This window comes from Trichoplax adhaerens, genomic scaffold, assembly GCF_000150275.1.
Source record: "Trichoplax adhaerens TRIADscaffold_2 genomic scaffold, whole genome shotgun sequence".
In the NCBI taxonomy this organism is placed as follows: domain Eukaryota; kingdom Metazoa; phylum Placozoa; class Uniplacotomia; order Trichoplacea; family Trichoplacidae; genus Trichoplax; species Trichoplax adhaerens.
In genome coordinates, this window is record NW_002060944.1 from 5,813,811 (window position 1) to 5,838,105 (window position 24,295).

Below are 24,295 nucleotides of genomic sequence, written 5' to 3' on the forward strand. Positions count from 1 at the left end.
GGATAATTTTCAGATACAATACGACCACCATCTCCGGTGTAAGTGAGTGCACAATCTACACGATGAAACACACAATCTGTTAAAATTTGATGACCACAAAGGCTATACCATACTTAAATATCAGAAATAGTATGATATCATTGGACAATACTAGAGGCTATAAAGTAGTATTTAAATTAAAATAATTATTTTAATTTTTTTTATATATTAGTAAGCAAAGAAATACACTAAAGTTAATTTTTTAAATTTAAATTTATTATGCAGTTTCTTATCATTTTTTATAATACTGTATTAATGATGAATTATAAAGATCAAGAAGCTGTAAGCAGTTAACTTTTCCGATAACTTGCCTTTAATATAATAAGTCATGTTAAAACCAGAATCAGTATTAGACGCATCGCTTTTGAAAGACATAGTCAGCAGATTTGCAGCACTAAATGCTGGTTGAGGTGAATATTGATTACAGAATCTACCGATATTGTAAGGTCCTTGTGAACTTATTTCCAATAAATCGATATAATCCTGATTGCAGAAAGCGCTGGGACTCATTGAAAATGATGTAAAGCTATAAAAGATTTGTTTGCCAACAGGAGCAGAAATAAAGTAGCGACAATCAGCGTAATTATTATAGTTATTGGGATAGTTTGGCGAGGTGATGAATTGTGGATTTGTAGTAGCTGTAACATTTTGACCACATCCTATCACAAATTATAAATTTGGTGAACTTTTCAATACATTTAGCGATTGTAATGAGTATAGGTAAGTTAGCACTCTATGTTCTTTTCTTAACTTATGGTAAGTACCAACGGTAGCGAAGAAAACTATATTAATTTCTGTATTTACTAATGTAATGGATACCATTTATAGAAATATAGTAAATTCAACTTAGAAATATCGAAAAATTTTAATTTAATCGCAGTTATTATTTACACCTAAAATTGGTATAATACACAAGAAAATCACTTTAAATCAAATAATAATACTGTAATCAGTTAAACAGTATACCTGGTACAGTTACCCACGTAGCATTGAAACCTTTCATATTAGATGCTGCATTTGTATGAAATTTAATCCACAAGCTAGTTGTAGTTGCAAGAATTGTAGCTGGCGCGGTAGAACCACAGTACTTATTCAATAATGGTGATGACTGTCGTAGCATGAAATCAAGAAAATATAATCTTGTAAATCAAGAGTTATCCTTGTCTGTTTTACGACATAAAAATCGTTAGATGATAGCATGCCAAAAATTGAATATACCTGATATGGGCCATTTCTGATTTCTATATAATCATTTACGCAAGCGCTGGATGATTCGAGAGCAAAGTCAGTAAAAGTAAGTGAGATACGTCTTCTGAATCCAGATGACTGGATTTTATAAATACAATTTAGATTGGAAGCGTAATTGGATGGGTAACCAGGTGACTGGAAAGTACCATTTTCCGTATTAAAATCTTGATTACACCCTAGTTGATAGTAAATTACAGCAGTTAGTTAGTTAATGATTTCATCGAAGCTATAGTACAACTGCAAAGTTCTTTATTGTATATAGAATCAATAAAAATGTAAATAAACAGTTAAAATAAAAAATAAAGCAATACAGGGTACGGATCAATCGCATTTAATGATTGAAGAGACAAATTGCATTACCTAGACCGGAAGTATATTGGGCAGCAAAACCACTAGCTTCCGTAGATTGATCACTGTGGAAATGTATGTACATAGAATTGCCAGATGATATAATTTCACCTATCGAATTGTTACCACAGAATTTGCCAACTAAAGGTGCAGATGAATTTAATCCGCTTCTGATTTCTACGTAATCATTTTCGCATAGAACACCTGATGCGACGTTAATAGATGCAAACGATAGCGTAATAACATTTCCAGTAGCAACAGTGATGGTGTAATAACAATCTTGTTCAGGTCTATAATTGTTAGGGTAGTTAGGCGTTGTAAAGGTTCCACTTGATGTTGTGTAATGATAATTACATGCTACCAGAATCAAAGAAAAAATTAAAAACTAAGCATTACATGCAGTACTAATAAAGATAATTACTAATAATAGCTACATTGCATAAAAATTGAATAAACCAACAAATGATCATTAAATTACTGACTTACAAGCTTGCCAGGTTGCTTTGAATCCGGTAAGTTGTTGACTGCCATCGGAGTGGAAATGAGCGTACATTACATTACCAGTAGTAGTTATCTTACCTGGCACATTTGTTCCACAAAATTTACCTAATAATGTATCATTAGACCTTGCTCCATCCCTTAATTCTATATAATCGTAGATGCAATTTGCATTAGCTTCCAAACCATAGCTTGTTGGACTAAACTTTAATGATATCGTTTGACCGGGCGGACCAGTTATTACCCATCGACAATCACGCCTTGCTGGATATTGATTAGGGTAATTTGGGGATTGGATAGTACCATAACTACCGTTGAAACTACCACCACAGACTAAAATGATTTGATTAGTTTAAAATCAATTTTCAATACTAATATGGAACTTTACACGATCACAATAGAAAATATTTACTATTCTTAACAGTAAAAAGGTAGACAGTACCTGTGTCATAAAATATAATGAATCCTCTTCCAGTTACGTTAGCGTTAGACGAAAATACTAATTTGGCCTTATGGGTAGGAACTAAGAACGGCTGAGGAACTACCGAGCCACAAAATTTAGCTAATAACTTGGCATGGACATGAGTGTCATCGTAAACAGCCAAGTAATCGTTAGCACAATTGGGTGATGACTCCATATTGAAAACGAAAAATTGGAGTGAAATATATTCGGACTGAGCGGTAGTAATAATCCAAGAACATTCCGTACTAACAGGGTAATTTCTTGGATAATTAGTTGAATAAATGGTATTTCGACGCGATGTAAATATAGCTCCACAAGCTTCATAAGAATATTTACAGAAATGTATTAGTAATCAATAATATATCAACCGATAAGCGATTCATCTAATTACCTCGATGCTGACTAGTCCATGACATCATAGTACCCGGTTTCTGAGCACTACCATCCGAATGAAATCGAATGTAAAGATGATTCTCAGATGATGTTATTGGACTTGGTACAGTAGTACCACAAAATGTACCAAGCAACGGAGAGGTAACACTTTGGCCATTACGAACTCGGAGATAATCAACGTTTTGACAGTTTTGCTATAAATTAAATACAATATTTAGGATTAAACGCTCGTACAGTACCTTTGGATATTAATATTTTACAATCAATTCTTAATCGTTACCGGAAACGATAACTGATAATTATAATTTACTCGTATATATTTGCATCAAGTAAGGGCAATAAGTCTATCTCCAAAAAGAATAAAATTTAATACCCCTGCTTCCAAGTTGAAGCTCCTGAATGTCAGCGTAATAGCATTAATGAAAGGAACAGATAAAATCCATAGGCAATCGGAGTTTGCAGGATAATTACTTGGATAATTTGGAGTAGTGATATTACCAGAGGCGGCAGTAATCCTGCCACCACAACCTGAAGACATTAAAATTAAATATACTTCTTTGTAGGAACATTTCATGACAGAAAAATTCTATTTCTTTAAAAATTAGTTGATAAATCTTTTATTGTGGATAATATTAACTGACCATGCTTATAATAAACTTGGAATCCAGTATTATTGCCAGCACTATCAGTTTTAAATCTTAAGGTTAGTTGAGATCCGGTAGAAATAAGAGTCTTTGGTATGTTACTGGAACAAAACGTCCCAAGTGATGGTGAACTGGTACTAGGCCCATCAAATACCTTAAAAATATACACGTATATCAACATATAAAATTTATAAATCTTAACAATTCAAACTGCCTGAGCTGGCCTAGATACCAATTAAATGAAAAGATAGATGGGAAACACTGTAGTTGAACGAATCTAAGCGGCTGCAGTTTAGAAGAGAGGCAGGTACAAGTACTATCTGCTTCCTAAATTGCTAACACACACGTATTGACTATGAAGCCAAAATGATTATCTTTAACAGCCTCAAATAGGAGAGTGAACTTTAAGATTTAATCCTGTTAAAAATGTACTATGTAAAGATATACACATGTATAAAAATCGATTTGATATTGCTATAGTTTCTTATTGATATGGTGCTATGGTTAAAATCCTACATGTATCTACTGTCAATAATTATAATGATTGTATATGTTACAATATCTAAGCAAAAACTCTATCTACAAAGAAATTATAAAATAATTACCTGAACAATATCGGTTACACATGCTCCACTATTAGCTTCAAGTCGGAAGGTAGTAAAAATAAGTGAAACGGTCCCATTTGGTTCATTAACATTCCAAACACAATCTAGGTTATTGGGATAATTTGATGGATAGTTTGGCGATCGGATAATGCCAAGGGCACCAGTAACTACTCCACCACATCCTAATCGTCGATGATTGAAGCGGTAGTAAAGTTTTTTAGCGCATTACATTGAAAGATTTTTGAACAAATGAACAAACGAATGAAGAATACAACGATTTTAGAATAATGAGATAGAAGAGTAGAATTCACCTTATACAGTATTCGTATATTGTGGGATATGTGTATTAAAGTCAATATAGCAATTTTAAAATATTAATAACTACTGTAAAAGATATGAACCAATATAGTATGTTAATCAACAGGATTATAGAGTAATGATAGAAATAGTCACAACTATGACTAAAGTTGCTGCAATAAGCGCTTTCCTCTGTCGGTTAAGGAGATTAAACATAAAATATCAAGATCATTCTAGCTAATCAAATGATAATTAATAAGCTAGAACTATAAGGATTACTGTACAGTATATTAACTCTTAATGTGATAAATTTTAACGTCATTTTTACCTGCACCATTAGATGTATAGGAAGCGCTAAATCCACCACGGTTATCTGTTGAACCCAAAGTTGAATCGAAAACAACAATCATTCTATTACCGCTTGAAGTTGTTACAGGGGGTAGATTACCACCACAATAATCGACATATGGAGAATCCGTAGTTGATCCACCTAAATAGACTCTAACGTGATGATTAGCAGTGCATCCACCAGAAGTTTGTGGAAAATTAAAATTATTAAATTGTAATCGCACAGCACGACCAGGTTGAACGGTGATACCCCATGTACAGCGGACATTTAACGGATATCCACCAGGATAATTAGGAGTTGTAATAGCACCCGAAGAAGTCGTTAACGTTCCACCGCAAACTAAAGATAAAATAAGATACATTAAGACGTATATACATAAATTTTACAAATCATCAACATTATTTCAATTGCATGATTCCAGAAATTATGTATCAGTAAAAATAGTGTCATACAAGGTCTGTTGTTTTTAAGGCGAGTGTTGAAGGGAGTAAATTTATTCTATTTTACAGCTAAAGATAAAGAACACTCAGTGGCTACTACTGCCTATCTCCTCACCAAAGTTAGTTTGGGCAAAACGAAGGCTAAATCCCTTGTTGGTAATGCTGCTATCCGTGACGAAATTAATAAATGCATGATCGCTAGATGAAGTATAGCCAGGAGGTGTACTAGTACCACAATATTTACCAACAAGACGAGCAGAAGCATCTTTACCATCACGGACCATAACATAATCATTTGGGCAACCAACGCCACCTTGTAAACTAAAATCATTAAAAGTAATGTTCATGGTGTGACCTCTTGTAACTTGTACGACATAAGAACAGTTTAGATTGTTCTTATAATCATTTGGATAACCATTAGATCTGATTGTGCCCGATTGACCAATTCGATAACCTCCGCAGCCTAAATTTGTATATACAACAAGTAGAACCAGATTATATTGCATAAATCGCCTCACTGGTTCAAGTACAAATTTAATTCTACATGTCAATCTATATAGATTTCCTAACACTCATAGTATCGAATTTGTTAATTAAAAACTATCTAAAGAAAATTACGAGGCAATGCAGCATATCAGTTTTGCTATTATTGCATTATCGCTACTAAACCTTTCAAGTATTTAAATTGTCTATGAATACTAACGTAAAAAGGATATCATAGCTATGGAAAGTTAAGTGGCTTATTATTTTGGCATGGATGGATATCTTTAAGCCAGTATTTAAAAAGTATATCATTGCTGCACTCTAGTTAAGACTTTAAGATGGCATACTGTGTGATAATAATTAATATCTTTCATCCACTCACTATTCTATGAAATATTTATCTACGTATCTAAAAGCACTGATTTTTAGCAGACTCAGATATTGACTCAGGCTATGCAACCTACCGAGTGATAATGTCGCCAAAAATCCGGTACTAACAATGCCAAAGTTAGATCTAAACTTGATATATATTGAATTATAGGTGGAAGAGACCATGGGTGGTAAGGATGTAGAGCAGAATTTGCCAAGAAGTGGATCACGCGCGGTTCGTCCATCATGAATTTCAACGTAATCGTTGAAACATTTATTCGATGTTTCTAGCGAGAAATTCTTAAAGTTGATAGCTATATTTTCGTTGGCTGGTGCATTGATAGTCCATTCACATTCAACATTAGAGGGATAATTTTGTGGAAACTTAGGTGATGTAATATCAAATGGAGTTGAGCCGAGAGTAAATGTACCACCGCAAGCTAATTTAGAATAATAAAAAAGAGAGAAAAAACATAATAAAAGATCAAAACCGATGGCGCAAATTAACTAATCCTTTATAACTAAACGATTTTTTTAAATTAACATATGCAATTATCATGCATACTGTATTATAATACGAGTCTATCATGACATTCGTTATAGATTGTAAGCAAACTGGAGTAACTTCAAAAGAAATGATGATTTACTAACCCAATTGCTGCCCTTGGTAACTAAGCCTAAAACCAGCTCCTCCTCCAGATGCACCCGAAACAAAGCGGACAAGCAATTTATTATCAGATGATTGGATTGGCAATGGTGCAGTATCACCACAATAACGACCACCAATGATAGGTGACGATAAAGAATCGCCATTCCTAAACTCGATATAATCTCCACTACATTTAGAAGTAGTACGTATGTGGAAAGTAGAGAAAGTAACGCGAACAGTACGTCCAACAGTTTGGCTGATAATCCAGGTGCAGTTGACATTTCTGCCATAAGCACGAGGATAGCCAGGAGATGAAATAGAACCAGCGAATCCAGTTAAAGTACTACCGCAACCTATTAATAGGAATCAAATGAAAAGTTTGAGGTGGAATCTTTTGATAAAAGTTTGTACATATCTTTTATATTGATAGATAAATGCTAACCTATAGTATAAGATGCATTAAAACCACTTTGTGGGGCTCCAAAATTAGAATTAAAAATAAGTAACATTTGGTCGCCTGATGATTGAACTGCTGCTGGTATTTGCGATCCACAGAATTTGCCTAACGTTCTTGCAAACGGTGATGTTCCATCCATGACCGTTAAAGAATCAGCAGGACAATTAGCTCCTCCTTCAAGGTTGAAGGAATTAAAGGTCAAGATAATGTGATTATAGGATGGGACACGAATAGACCATCTACAAATGACATTGTTAGGGTAATTATTGGGATAATTGGGTGATAGTATCATGCCAGTTGTGTTCGTTAGTAAACCACCGCAAGCTAAGTTGAAATATTATACAAAAAATCAACAGTTATCATGAAGTTTTTCACACGATAAATAAATACGTATATCGGATACATATAGGAAAAATACTTACTAACTATAGATTGATTACTCTGTTGGTATTCCAACTCAAATCCTGTACCAGTATTTACTCTATCGCTGTTAAATCTAATCCAAACTGAATTTCCTGATGAAACAATAGGAGAATTCGGAGCATTGCCATCGCAGTATATGCCAAGACGTGGTGTTCCAATAGTAGGCCCATCAAAAATTTCCACGTAATCACCAAAGCAACCACTACAGTAGATGCCATAATAGATATTATCAAGTAATCATGAAATTTGATATAGGTATAATTATATATTATTATAAAACAATAAAAATTATTGTTCGTTACTAGCTTTAATCACTCTCATGACTAGAATTTTAAACTGTTAAACTAATAAAAACCATACTACAAGATTTACGTAAACGCATCATGTTATAACATTATATCAGGCTAAACTTACTTAGAACTTCCTCTAACATCAAATGCGTTAAATTTCAAATTAATTCTTACACCAGCCGGGGCCGTAATCTGCCAATTGCAGAGTTTATTCGTTGGATAGGCATTAGGATAATTTAGTGATTGAATCAATTGAGGCGATGTACTAGCTGTTAGTGCGCTACCACAACCTAAATTACAAATTAGCATGAAACAACACTAAATTTTTGTAAGAGCAAAAACACAAATTTTAATATTTATTTTTAGTAGTGATCTACTAAGGGTAAGTCCATCAATTCCAGCGATTTCTTTACATTCTGTACTGATAGCAACATGTTATGGTCAAGAAAATCTTATATTACCAATGACATAGGAGAGACGAAAACCAGTACCGAAGCCATTAGCGCTAGTCCTCATATTAACATAGATGTATTGACCAGTTGATGAAAACGTTGCTGGTACGGTAGTACCACAATATTTTCCAAGAACAGTCGCATTGTTAGAATTGCCATCCCGTACTTCAATATAATCTGTCGCACAATTGTTAGACATGTTAAGTGATACGAAGGAAATCAAAATTGTATCTCCGGCTGGGGCATTGATTCTCCAAACGCAATTTACATCTGGAGGATATGTGGTTGGGTACCCAGGAGAATCGATAATACCTCTGTCTCGCGTTAATGTTCCACCGCAGGCTAGAATGAAAGGAATAAGACAAATACAATTTCTCTTAAAATCAACAATGACAACTTCTATCGAGGATTTTATATGTGAAACACTTACTGTTAAGTTGTGAGCTATAAACCAATCTAAATCCAGGAGCAGTTACATTTGTGTCAGTTCTAAACATAAGATACAAAGCGTCACCACTTGAAGTAAAAGGCCCAGGCAGGGTAGATCCACACAGCTTGGCTAATAACGGAGAGCCCGACGCAGGTCCATTATTAATCTACGGTACAATTTAGACAAATTGATATTAGCCACTTATATACTTAATTAAGAGCGCACATAACTAAATGTTTAAATATTTGCCACATTCTCTAATATATTATTTCTGATTCAATATCAATATGAATTACTTCATGTGAAAGAGAGTCAAGATTTGACTTCTATTTCCAACAATACAATAAGCAACAACTACAATTATCGATGATGAGACAACAATTATCTTGTTCCAACTAAATTGTCAGCCAAAAAACTATTCGTCCAAGATGGGATCAAGGTAATCGATATATTAACTGTGGTGTGTATCATAGTTATTTAAATGTAATCGAGTACAAAAGAATATGTAAACAAATCTCATTCAAATTACTACATCTATAGTAATCTAACTACAGATGATGTAAGCAATTATAATATTTATACAGGTAAATAATAAAATGAAATTAAATACCGTAGTAGGTATATATTGAACACATTGTAAATTTTTGTACCTGAAGGAAATCTGCTGTACAGCCAGTGCTCTGCTGCAAATTAAAGTTTGTAAACGTTAACGTTAAAACGAAACCAGGCTGCGTAGTCAATGTCCAAGTACAGAAGCTTCTATTATCATAATTGCTGGGGTAATGAGGAGATGCCAAAACACCACCTTTTGCAGCATATAAAATACCGCCGCAGGCTAAGCAAAAAATAAATGTCTTATAAATGAGTAACCTCATGTTTTCCAATTTTTTAAAATAAACTTTAAATTGAAAATTAGAAATTCTTACAAATGCATATACAGATAAAAATGCTTAATTAACCTGTAGTGTAGGTCGCATGGAAACCTTTAGCTTGAACTGCTTTATTAGAAACAAACTTAATCCACATTTTATTACCAAGCGATCTAACCGTTCCCGGTAAATTATGGCCACAGTATCTACCAATTAAAGCGCCTGTCGAAGAATTTTGACGAACTTCTAGATAGTCATTACTTAATAGAAACATACAGAAAAGATTCATTAAAGGAAGTGAAGATATGACTAAAATAGGCCACCACTGATTCCAAATTGACATAATTATTATTTCAATTACAAACTTACTTGCAGACATTATTGGTACCCTCGATGTTAAAACTGTTGAAGCTCAGCTGTACAATGTTGTGCGGACTAACTGTGATAGTCCAGATACATTCCTCGTTTGCGCCATAGTTACTGGGATAATTAGGAGATGATAAAGAACCATGACGCGATGTAAAGGCACCACCACATTCTACGGTTTAAGAATATAACATTTCATATAGTTAAGAAACAATACTTTAACAAGTTCAAGAGACTACAGGCACCATATAGGAATCTAATATCAATACATTATTGCATAAGCGCAATAGTCAGCTTTAACATTGATTTACAAAACAGTACCACCTACAATAGTCATAAATTGACAATTATCCGTAACTGAGAAAAAATATCTTAGGGAGAGTAGATACTAGCAGAGGTTCACGACTATGCTTAATTTTACCCAGTAGTAAGGTGGTTAAGTGCCCATAGTTTTCTACGTAGATACAGCATTTACTTATCTAGTTCTTTTTAATTACAAAATTTATCGATCCATCAAAACCTACTGGTAGATGTTGTCGTATAAGTTGCATTAAACCCTCTGCCAGCCGTTGGTCCAGATAAGAAGAGCAGCCACATACGATTTCCAGATGAAGTTATAGTAAATGGATTTCTATTGTTGCAATAGATTCCAAGTGTAGGACTACTACGACTAAGCCCATTATGAACTTCTATGCTCGAAGAGCACGCAGTACCGCCCAATTGGAAGGTACTAAAGCGAACTTGGATTGCTTTACCCAAAGGTGCTTCAATACTGTATTCACAACCCACATTCGGTGTATAATTATTGGGATAATTCGGACTACTAAAAGTACCAGAATTTCCAGATAGACGTGCACCGCATACTATAATGTAGCAAAAACATGATCATTACAGAATTCAATTTTGACAGATGCCAAACATTACAAAAGAAAGTTGCAATAATTAAATACCTGATGATGTATATGCAAGCCTAAATGTAGGAGCTTGATTAAAACCATCGCTAAAATATCGTATCCAAACGTTACCACGTGCCGAAGAAGATGTTATTAAGATAGGTGCTGGAACACTTGTTCCGCACAACCGAGAAATTAAACCCTTATTAGGATCAGATCCACTTCCTACAGCCAGGAAATCACTGGGGCATCGATTAGTATCTGGCGATGGAACATTAAAATTCGTGACTGAAACAGTAACATTTAAATAAAATGGGAGTTGTATTCTCCAAGTACAGTTAACTAGATTGTTAAATGAATTGGGATAATTTGGACTTGCAATAAAACCGTTCCTGGCGGTTAATGTTCCACCACAATCTAAAACATCGAATTTTAAATCATAAAAATTGGATAGATAAGCTTTAACAACCTATCTTATATTTATAGATTATTGGCTTCTATCCACAGTAATAAATATTACTAATATCATCGCCAGATGTATTGTATAAGATATTATATGCATTCGGTAAACTTAATATTACTGTATATTCATAAGCACTCAAATACAGTATATTGATAAATAAGCTGGTGTCCTACCTCCGGTATATTGCAATCTAAAACCCTTAGAAACTTGATTCCCATCTGATCGGAATAAAATTCTGATGTGATTCGAAGTTGATTTAATCAAAGCCGGTTTACTACTTCCACAATAACGTCCAAGTAGCGGAGAGGTAGGATATGAACCATCACGAATCTCAACGAAATCATAGCTACAATTAGCATTTTGTTCCAAATCCATATCGGTAAATAATATCTCAAGCTTATTGCCAGGCGGTCTAGCAACCGTCCACACACAGTCAGTACTAACGCTATAGAAATTAGGATAATTGGGAGAAGTAATAACTCCAGTTGGCGTAGAAAGTGATCCACCGCAAGCTAAAATCAGATAAGAGCAATGCAGAAATTTATTTATCTCCGTAAGAATAGGTATAGATCAAAACGAGCTTTCTGGCTAAGCCTTGGACTTCATATCAAATCTGTTATTTGCTCATAATATTATGAACTTTGTAATTTTTTTTATGCGTATAGAGCATAATGAAACTAAATTGATATCCATTACCAGGACACAATTGCAACATGTTATAAATCTGAAATCGTAAAATCTTAATCGAAAAATTATGTTTTGTACTTACTTGACGATGCAGTGGTATAAGTCAAGCTGAATCCGGTGTCCGTTAAGAATACACTGGATCGAAACAGAATGTAGAGACTGTTGCCACGCGATATTAAATAAGGTGGCAATGTTTTACCACAGAATGCCCCGAGTACGGGAGAATTAACATTAGGCCCATTATATACTGTAACACCTTCAAAGATACAATTGCTAAATCCTACAGAGAAATTTGAAAATGATAGAGAAATCTGTTGCCCAGTAGGCACTGTTATTAACCAAGCACAACGAGCTCCACGAGGATATTGATTGGGGAAATTAGGGGAAGTAATAACGCCAGTTGGACTTGTAAGATCGCCACCACATGCTATAAAAGTTGATACATGAAGTACGTAATCATTATAGCCATTATCAGGTTAAGCATTTCTGTATAATATTTATAATTGAATCTCGCATTATTTACCTTTCTCAAAGTCGAGAATCTTATAATTCACTGAAAAACCATTACTTGTAACATTGCTATCTGACGTAAAAGATAGTCTAGCAACATTACGTGTTGAAGTAAAAACTGGCGGTATATTACTGCCACAATAGCTTGGACCTTGGACTGTGTTTGGATTAAATGATCCAACATCGTAGATTATTACTTTATCAGCTGAACAGTTACTAGAAGCATGAAATTAAAAAGGTGAGCTTAAAGTTTCATATATAATTTAACAGTAAATTAAATTTTAATATATTTACGTGTATTCTATTAGGTTATTCCTAGATATCTAAGTAACTAATCCTTATATCAATTAATACTTTTACTGTAAATTATTTCACTTACGTGCTTGATTGAAGTGAGAATGAATTAAATGTCATACGAATAATTTTACGAAATCCACCCCAAATAACCCAGTTGCAAACTGCATTGTTTAAATATTGACCAGTGTTTACGTTAACTGGTGTACTGAATGTTCCCGTGGTAGCAGTTAAGAATCCACCGCATACTAAAATAAAATAGTAGAGCATATTAAATGAACTGAGTAATAAATGCATTTACAATTTCGTGTAAAATATGGTGATATTTTAATGGGCTAAATATATATATCTAGATATGATTTAATTATTTCAATTAGCATTGCTTGATATTTAATATTAATTCACATTATTTCCCATTTAGCAATCTAAATTACACCACTTAGAGGCAAAGTAATATTGTATATCAAATATAGCAGGTTACTCCTTAACATGAATGGAATTATTTATTCCTATAGCATTATAACAAAAACTACTAATGCCTGTTAGATGTTTAATGATCGAAAACATGATAGACGTCAACTACTACCCATTTTATGCAAGTAGTCTACTTTGATGCAAAACATTACCTGTTGAACTCGCAGAATAAGTTAAATTAAATCCACGAGGACTGTAATTTGCATCAGAAGTAAATCTTAAGTATAAATTGTTATTATTGATAATAAGTTGGCCTGGATTAACAACACCGCATAATCGTGTAATCAGAGGGGAAGTAGCTGCGCTACCACTCCTTAGTTCCAAATAATCTCCTGAACAATTTGCAGCTCCTTCGACTTCAAAAGCGGCAAAATTTAATACAATTTTTTGATTAAACGGAACTTGAATGGTCCATACACATGTAGTAGATAATGGATAGGGAGATGGATAGAATAATGATTGAATAGAACCAGTCGGGCTGGTTAAAATACCACCACAAGCTAATTTAAACATAAAATCGTAACCGAGACACAATTAATTTAATGATAAGTTATACTTATTTTTCCATTAATTTAGTGTAAACTATTTTCATAATGTACGGTACCTAAAGTATAGCTTAATCGGAAACCATTTCCACTAGATGAACCATCACTTTTAAATTTGATATATAAGTTATTTCCGGTAGAGGTAAATGTTGCTGGAGGATTATTGCCACAGTATCTGCCTACAAAAGGAGCCGTGGTTGAATTGCCATTTCGTAGTTCTACATAATCGAAATTGCACTGATCTTGCTGTTCAATATCTATATTTTGCCAATTAAGAGTAATTCTCGCTCCTACGGGCATTTGTATGGTCCAAATACATTCAGCATTATTAGGATACTTTCCAGGGTAATTAGGAGACACAATGCTTCCAGAAGATGCTGTTAATACTCCACCACAAACCGCTATAATCATAACATGATCATTTTAGAAGAGATTTTTAATAACTTCAACCCGGTATGAAAGCAAATTCGTACATATATTTATTTATTCTTTAACAATAAACTCCAATAAAAATGATATTAAGTAATTTTATCGTACTTGATCGAGTTGCAGAGTATGTTATTAAGAATCCAGACGCTGTAATCGATCCATCAGTAACTAATCGTAGATATAGCTGATTTGATTTGGAAGCAATTGGTCGTGGAAGTGTTTGTCCGCAAAGGTTCGAAATTAAGGTACCAGAAATACTTCCTCCTTCCCGAATCTGTAATATCAATCGTGTATGTTAACAATTTTGAGTAGTATATACCAAAACCAAAAAAGTATTTTACTTTCTGGTATGGTTACAATGCAATTGTTAAATCTAATATTTTTATTAAAGAATGGCAGTATTAGCTTGAAATAGAACTGTTATTCTCTAGGAATAATCTTACCTGTAAGAAATCATTATTACATCCAGTAGAACTCTGTAGGCTAAATGCAGCAAAGTTAAGCGTAATAATATAGCCAGCAGGGACGGAAATTGTCCAAGCACAGTCTCGATTACTTGGATAACGGCCAGGATAACCGGGTGACCGAATTGTGCCCGTAATACCAGTTAATTTAGCCCCACAAGCTGCATTAAGAGCAATATTTAAAGACGATGATATAGATTCAAGCTGCATGATTAATTCTACTATTAATAATATTATCTAGGTCAACTTACATAATGGTACACTGTAATAACTAGCAATAAATCCTGGGAAGTCGATACTACCATCAGAACGGAAAGTAATCCATAAACTATTAGTTGACGATAGAGGTGATGGCAAAGTTGGTACATTGCTACCACAGAATCTTCCTATACGGGTATCAGCTGATGAAGTTCCATCTCTAATTTCCACGTAATCTTTAGTACATTGATTAGATTGCTCTAGCTGGAATTGGGTAAAATTGAGATAAACTAGAAATTGTGGAGCAACTGTAATGATCCATGTACAGGTTGCACCACCGGGATAATTAGTCAGACCTTTTGGAGGAAAACGGAAATCGCCATCTGGGGCAGTTAACGAACCACCACAAACTACGAAAAAAATGAGTTTGATGTGAGTAAATAGAAATACTCAATTTCACAGTAAATATAAACTTATGGTATACAAAACTTTACATAGTGTAAATTTGCAACAAATAGTTTGACAACAGCTTAATCATCATCAAGATATCATCATACCCCTGGAGACTGATACATCAATAAAGAATTTCTATTTGCATATGAATTATTCACCTTGTTGAGAATACTGGCAAATGGGACCAGTGAAAGCACTTGAACAAAAACATTGGAAAGTTGAGCCAAAGTTAGTACAAGTACCACCATTTTGGCATGGATTGCTACCACATGGATTGCTACTTGCTTCACAATTTGTACCTGTCCAAGCACTAGTACAGGTACAGGTATAGCTACGTGGACTAGGCTAAAATCGTAATCAAATAGATAACAGATAAGAATTTCTGCATGGGAAAATAATTCATGTTAAAGGCAATTATGATCAACTATACAATCTTTCAAGATCTGAATAGGTTCAATTATATTACTTACATTACAAGTACCACCATTTCGGCAAGGGCCAGATGAGCAAATACCTCCAACAGGATTGCAGCCACTGCCAATATTCAAAGCATTACCAGTATATCCAGTAGGGCATGTACATGTTCGACCACCACCAAAGAAATCAGTACATTTTGCATTGTGAGCACATCCGCCATTATTGAAGTAACATAATCCAACATAAGTACAATTCAATCCATTTCCGATATAGCCTTGATCTGATAGGATTAAAACAATAATATGAATACATCGGATACGCTATTGCCCTACTACATGTGTTTGGCAAGCAACAAGAAAATTATTCATTTGTAGTACCGTATAGATCGACCTAAGGCAAGATTATCCTATAACATCTATCGATATAAAATACAATTATCGTACTCTCTATCCTTTTAAGCGCTACAAGAACTTGAAAATTTGACAATCTACATCAAGATTAAGATGGAGCCACTGAAGGATGTCGTATTATTATGATATTTTAATTCAAATATATCAACATTTAAAATGGAGCTACTGGAGGATATCACATTACTAGGTTATTTTAGAAATTGAGCCATTGCAGGATGTCATATTAATTATTAGATCATTTTAAATAAACAATAGCTATATCGAGTGTCACAAATAGTGTTCTATTTCTTTCAAAAATTCAACCTGTTGGGCAAGGACCACATTTTCTTGAACCACGAGTATTTGTACAGGTAGCTACACGAGAGCAACCACCATTATTTTGTAAGCATTCGTTAATATCAGTACATGTAATACCATTGCCAGAGTAACCTTTGAGATATCAAAATAGGATTTGATACAGTTATCCATTTCTTATAAAAAGTAGCGAGGTAGTAGATAAATTGATGTGAGCTAAAAATAATTGAAAAGTAAGTTATACCTGCAGGGCATGGACCACATCGATATGATCCTGGAGTATTGGTACATGTTACTGATGGATCTATGGAACAAGTGCCTCTAGTATTACATTCGTTAACATCGACGTTACATTCGGGATTTTTACCAATAGTCCAACCTGCATTACAAATGCATCTATAATTGGGCTAGAATAAAATGACAATAATTAATCCATCATATCTAACCTTTAAAAGTAGATTCTATGCCCAAAAATCATAAAATAAAAGAATATTATCCTATAAAGCTTATGTAGTTACTTGTCCTGTTGCAGGATTGGATACAGCGACACAACTACCATGCAAGCAGGGGTTTCCAAGGGAGCAAGCAGACGGAATAGTAACTGATGGAATAGTTACGTTAACTGTGCAACGAAGACCTTGGAAATTTTTAGCACATGTGCAATAGAATGAGCCGGGCGAATTGACACAAGTTGCGCCATTGCGACATGGCCGACGAATACATTCATTAATATCATACTCGCAAGCAGGACCCTATAAGGATTGAAATGTCATATGAATCAACATTATTGAAATTCAATTCAAATAACTATTAGGTAATAGCTAGGCCATCGCTGCTGCTACTACTCTATTCGTAGTGCGTTGTCTTGAAAAATACTGATAGTCCTTCTATGGTAACTATACTTTTTAAGGCTTATTGGACTTTTTAAAATTGTAATACAAAAATGTCTAATAATAAAACTAAACTAGATTAGAGCTTTCTCTCATCTCTTTACCGTGAATCCAGCCGTACAAAAGCAAAAATACTTTGAATACAGATCGAAACAGTGGCCACCATTTTTACAAGGAGAACTTTCACATTCATCGATTTTTACAGTCTACAGGGTAGAGTAGAGTAGATTAGCACAAAGTTAAAAATTTTGTCATTCAGTCACTGTAGCCTAAGAAAGAAAAACGACTTTCAAGTCATGGTGGAACTTACATCTGCAATTTTCTGCAATGCCAATACCTAAGATATAGAAAAGAATGAGCAACAATACAATTTAATTAAGAATCGCGGTCTGATTTCTAAATCATATGAATAAACAAGGTAGATTACTTTAAGAGAATCAAATGGATAGGCAATTTAACATTGAATTTGGGATACATAGATTACGATAAAGTGCAAGCAAAATTATGCATGTTTAAATTATAGATTTAACTCGAGTCTTTCTCTCATACCACTGCATTTTCAGTCTTTGATAGGAGTAAATTGAAGACGAGAGATTCTACTATCCACTTTTCTTAAGGTAATAATGTTTAAGATACGAGTAAACTATTAATACTAAAACTTGAATTCTCATTCCTTCCCTGCTACTATAGATCTAGAACAACCGATTGCACAACCTGATTGACTAACAAAACAGTTTTAAACTATAAGCAAATTATCTATACTGAAATTTTTCTTTCCCAGTCTGTTACGACGACATAGTAGCTAGCTTCCTTGACAACTGCAAAGATTATGCTACAAGTTATTGCCAACAAAAACTTGGATGCTATAATATATATAATGATTCCCTCTTTAGTATGTAGGAAATTTAAAGTTACAGTATAGAGAATTGTCGAAGAGAAGTATTTATTAACATTTGAACTTGGCTCTAGCTCCTTACTTCCGGTTACTACAGATTCAATAGCTAATGCAAGAGTTTGTGAAGAAAGAAAAATGGACAGATTGTTGACTGCAGTCTCATATCGAGGTCAAAATGGTTCAGGCATATTCGCCATTTTTTAGCTAAATATTATTGATACGATGCAGTAGAAAATTATGATCTACTCTCATGGATTAGTAGCATTTTAACAAGCTTGTTGCGTATTGGAACAGTTTCATCACTGCGACAACACCTTGCCAATTTCAATCTCTCCATCAGTATAATAGTATTCATTTTTATTGTAATTTCTAGCGGCAAAAATGTATCTCTATGGAATACATTTGAATTAAAAACTGTAATGTACTATTTCATTTTCAAAACTACATAGAAAGTCCACGCAAGGAATTTAATTTTAACATTCATTTACTTTCCGTTGAACGTAGAGTGAAAGGATCGACTAGGAGACAGCAATACTTCCCAGTTAATCCCAACTATCGCCACAAATTTCGCTGATGAAAAAGAGATACACTGAATCGATTTAAACGAATATTCGAGGTTTTCTTAGATGTTCATCCGATCTGAATAAAGGGTTTTAGCTGTAAATCATTGTTGTGAAATCCATATACGTGTATGTATCTGTTTTTATTTTTCACTTATTGCCACGCTATAATTCCTACGTATAAGAAGAATTTACATAGGTATCCCCTTAAATCAGATCCTACATTATCTCCACTGATAAAAAATTGATCAATAAAATAAATTTACATTAGTTAGATTGCCTAAAGGTTCTCTTTAGGTGATCCTCAGTATGTTTGGATAACTACCGTAGACATTTTAATAAAAGTTTCAAGTCTTTGTTGCATCAACAATTTCTTAAGCATATCGAAGAAACAATGATAGAAAGCAATAAGATCGTTGCTGTGTTGTAGAAGAGGTTGTATGATGATAGAAATAACCACTAATAAAAGAATGAGTGAGCTAATTAATTAAATCGATTTGGATAGATCATGGAGGGCTTTGAGAATTTAATAGACATTGAAATGTAGAACTGAAATCATTTCTGGGAAAGATAAATTCTTTCAACTGTGTTGAAGAAATGATGCAAGAGGGTAATCAGAAAGCTCATGTGCTTTACAAGAGGATCATCATGATCGTATTCTTTACTATTTGTTTCTCTACAACATGACTATTTTATCAAATTATACGAATTTTATTCTTTCGACATCTGTCATCAACGAGTTAGACATGCAATTACTGTATAAAATCCCTAGGAATTGAGAAAGAATTAATGTTGCACACGTTCTTGACGGCCAAGTAAATGAATCAAAGAATGAAATGGCTAATGAAAAGATCGAACAAAAAGCCATTTCCTACTTCTAATCTGGCCTAATGATGAGAAAAGACTGAATACAATTGTCTATAATTACTAAAAATAAAAATAGTCTATCAAACAATAAATTAACCACAAAGCCCAAAAAAGTCATTGATCCAAAGACCACATGCTAATATAACTAATCAATGGTCAAGATGATACAGTAGAAAGAGGAAACATGTTCATCCTTTATTGTAATTCTAATTATATAATATTATTCTTCTACTGTCTTTCTATATCAACTAGGGCAATGAAAAAAAAAAAATTGGATCACTCCTATGTAGTAGGCGAGTGTGAAAAGGAAATTCAAGTTTATTTTCTCTCTTTTCTACTATTCTAAATTAGACACCAGGATACTCGTACCATAGTAGGCGAGTGTGAAAAGGAAATACAAATTTATTTTCTCCCTTTTCTACTATTCTACATTGGATACCAGGATACTCGGTACCATAGTAGGCGAGTGTGAAAGGAAATTTGAGTTGACTTTTTCTCTTTTCTAGTTTAATTAGGATACCCTCAGAATACTCGTACGGCAGTAGGCGAGTATGAAATAGAAATTGAAATTTATTTTCTCTCTTTTCTACTATTCTAAATGAATTGCTAATTTGGATTGCTCCAAAGATACCGGATAACAAAATACTTCCAAGGTACTAGGCGAATGTGAAATGGAAAATCAAGTTCATTTTTCCCTATTCTACTATACTATACTGTTCTAAATGAGTTGCTAATTCAGATTGTCCCGGATACCAAATACACGCACGGTCGTAGTTTGAAAATCTAAGTGACTTGCTAATTTCAATATGGCGCTAGACATGAACTAGATGAAAATGCGATTAGAGTGATAAAGAAAGCGATATTTATCATTATCCTATTGATTTACTTCATGATGATATGATTCCTCCATAGTGTAACATAAAGTAAAGTAAAATGCAAACTTTGTTATCAAACTAATAAATGCGATGATATGGACTATCTCCCATCATGATCAACATGTTTTTGTAAATATTTGTAACTCGCTATATTATGAGATCTATATTAACTGATTCAATGACATTTTTTACGATTCTGTTTCGATCTAGACAAATCAATACTACTAAAATTAACAACGTCAATTAAATCATTCATTATTATAGATAGTTCCCAGGCCTTTAGAATAGTAGTAAATACTGTAGATGGTTGAGTTTGAATATCAATGGATCTTTTCCTTACGGTAGTTACTACGATTTGAATTATTTTACATCATAGTGCATTAAAATTAAATATTTATTTTTGCCCTGCATTATGAAGCTACTAAAAACAGATCAGTGCATAACATATACTACTCGTATTTTTATCGTAGTCACACCTGCTAAAATAACATTCATTTTGACGCTAAAGCTACTGAAAATATGTTTGAACGAGATAATTAAAAGCCGGCAAAATATTCGAAAAAAAAGGGTTATTTTTTCACCGTTAAGAGTGTTCATGAAAAATCTTTCAAGAGTTGATCATAATCTATGATACGAGTTTAGGATGAAGGAATGACAAAGAAAGTGAAGAAAGAATAAAATAATAAATAAAATAAATAAAATGGATAGATAGAAACAAAATGGGAGAAAGAAGAGAACTTTATTCTATACTATAAATAAACATCCAGATCGAGATCCATTCGTCGGACGCCATTTGTTCGCTTATTGCTAGAATTAATTGAACAGCTATTTAATTTTTAATGCTATATTCCTTCTTAATATCCTAGTCTTCACGCAATCAAACCATAAATATGTGAATGGATTCAGGTACTGCATACTATTTTCTCAATATGCCAGACTGATTACCGTTCTCAAAGGATCTCTCCCTTCATCCAAACTCTCATTAATATTTTAACCTGTTTACGATCAATCTACAAGTCATGGAATTCCCTCAGTGGATTACGGCGCAATATTTCGATACGAAAAACTGTAATTTAGCTACCAAGAGTTATGCAAACACGGGTATTCGACTGCTGTGTTAATTGACCACTTTATGTAGCCGATGATAACACCGTAACTTTTATGAACAACGATCAATATTTGTAGTAATAGTACAGTCATATCGGGTAAAGACCGTCAAAGATAATCATAATTCTATTTTAGTCTGCATTTATAATCTAAGTTCATCAAGATAGGCCAATAAAGTCGTATCGACTTCATCATGGGTTGATCATTGGTTTGGAAAGTAATTTCAATCATGTCAAATTAATTATAAGTTGACTCTGGTCTAGCTAAAATTTTATGAAGAAATTGAGCTGTACTGTATATTGTCGTAAGCGATTCGATAATTATAAGTAATTATAATTTTTATCAAAACGATCCCCAAAAATAGAAGACAACATATATTGGTACGTTGATGATAATCGAATTCCCTGAACGAAATTGAGCAACATGTAGCACTGGTTTAATAGCCATGAAAATGATCACAAAGTAAAAATCGTCATGATAGGAGGAATAAAATCATACCGTACACTGATTATCTTCATAAGAAATTAATATACGACTTCAGATATACTCTTACACAATGATTAATTAATTAATTAAAATTCTTCGAAGATTCAATTTTGAACACCACCCTGATATTATTTTATCAACTTCCAATCCATTTTAATCTTCGGTTGATTAGTCTGCTGGCCATGTAATCATATTATTCAGGTTAACTATTCTTTTTTTCACAAACTTCACAAAAGAATCATATTACATTAGAATACAGTATATACAAGTACATACAGTGGCCATTCTCAGATAAAATGGATACATCTATTTGATCCATGATGTTTTTTCTATCATTAAATACTGTAGTACTTACAAAACATTAAATACTAGTAGACCCTTTGCTCGTATTAAATATATTATCAATATTAACTGCATACAGTACGCTATCTCAAGTTATGTTCCTCATTCAAGGATTACTACTGTCGTAGACATTGGCCCAGTTGACCGTATAAAAATCGTAGTGTACCCTCAATATCTAATCGAATTGATAAAATGGTGATAAAATAGCGATCATTCTTTCCTAATCTGATTCAATTTCTAATCTTTCTACTTTATCACTGCATGTGTAAAGTACATTCTTGAATTGCAGGCTATGATATCTCTATTCATGACTAAACCTGTCTTAAACTGCTAATTGATCATCCATGACTTGTAACTGTTTTACAATGCTTCGCTACGTCTTCATAGGGTTAGCACAAAAGCAATACAGGGAAATTGGAAGTCAATAAAGTTTTCATCTCAAAGAATCAAGCCGCTTCGGCAATCTGATATAGCCGCACAGCACACCATTTAAAAACATACAATACAGTACAGCTGCATGATCTGTTAATAGACTATGATTGATGATCTTCTGTCATCTTTTACGACACTGACACAAGAAATTACAGCACTATACACGCATTGATCTCATCATTTTTTCTCCCTTCTTTACAGTTAATGCTTTGCTAATTGTACTTACATTTTCTTGCATTCCATTGACATTGACATTATTTAATAAGATTGCACCTCCTTGACCGGCAGAAAAGGAAATGTTATTATTAGTTCCAGTAGAAAAGACCAAATTGCCAGACTCAACTTTCATACGAGGTCTAGACAGGAAAATTAAAAAAAACATTGACTGAATAATTGTAATTCTCCTAATTTACATTATTGCGCGGTTATAAATTTAAGATTAATTATAATCGAGGTCTTGAAAACTACTGTTGATAAATAATGGTTAATTGATAGACTTGATAACGATCATAGTCGTCGTGCCATTGAAATAATAAACTAAATGATACATTTTGATCGTAGAAACAAGCCAAATGCATAGGACATCGGACGTAAACGGTTAAAAAAAGCACTTATCCAATCTCTTGATGGTGCAATACTGTATTGATCAAAGTTTGAAATTAATTACAAAAACTTTAAAAGCGTCATCTTTAGTGAAGCAATCATCATGATGCATGACGATTCTATCAAGATTTGAAGGATATTGAAAAAGTGTTAACATTGAACAACTCATTAATTAAGTAGAAATGATGTCATTTGCATGCAATAAAATTAGACAATCAACATATCGAAAAAATTGCAATGTCATGAAAACGAATTGTTGGCTCCAGATATGAGCAAGGTAAAGGTGATAGCAAACTGAACTGATGAAATATCATCTAGTTTCCAACAAAAAAAATTCATTTTTTTTCAATTGTAATTTGTCGATAAAAACACAACGCAGAGAAACTGAAATCGACGACGATAACCATGGATTAGACGATTAAATTTGGATGCTTTGATCTTGTTGGGTGCAACAATTAAAGAAGTTTACACTTTTGACTTCTTTGTAGACCTGATCTATTACCTTGTTTGACTTTGACCAAGACGAAAGAACATCAACAAAATGATCACAAGACTGGCATAGTGATGACATCTTGATACGATAGTAGCCATGATG

The 24,295-nt window shown here is 33.5% G+C and overlaps 1 protein-coding gene across 1 annotated transcript; it reads right to left on the reverse strand.

Moving 5' to 3' along the window:
• Positions 1-291: 291 nt before the first annotated feature.
• TRIADDRAFT_53561 (uncharacterized protein) lies at positions 292-24,291 on the reverse strand (the record flags this gene model as incomplete). Its single annotated transcript, XM_002109995.1, has 43 exons — positions 292-698; positions 1,006-1,147; positions 1,258-1,463; positions 1,648-1,992; positions 2,215-2,466; positions 2,576-2,914; positions 2,988-3,183; positions 3,363-3,517; positions 3,631-3,787; positions 4,239-4,420; positions 4,864-5,223; positions 5,440-5,787; positions 6,272-6,616; positions 6,828-7,178; positions 7,268-7,606; positions 7,705-7,907; positions 8,120-8,285; positions 8,457-8,789; positions 8,878-9,043; positions 9,528-9,712; positions 9,837-10,006; positions 10,116-10,284; positions 10,637-10,975; positions 11,063-11,422; positions 11,642-11,980; positions 12,238-12,582; positions 12,679-12,881; positions 13,045-13,207; positions 13,586-13,933; positions 14,038-14,379; positions 14,516-14,681; positions 14,851-15,032; positions 15,123-15,479; positions 15,681-15,867; positions 15,993-16,219; positions 16,653-16,778; positions 16,888-17,050; positions 17,162-17,395; positions 17,638-17,739; positions 17,844-17,870; positions 18,743-18,817; positions 23,324-23,453; positions 24,203-24,291. The coding sequence occupies 43 exons, from the start codon at positions 24,289-24,291 to the stop codon at positions 292-294; spliced, it is 10,020 nt and encodes a 3,339-aa protein (XP_002110031.1).
• Positions 24,292-24,295: the final 4 nt, after the last annotated feature.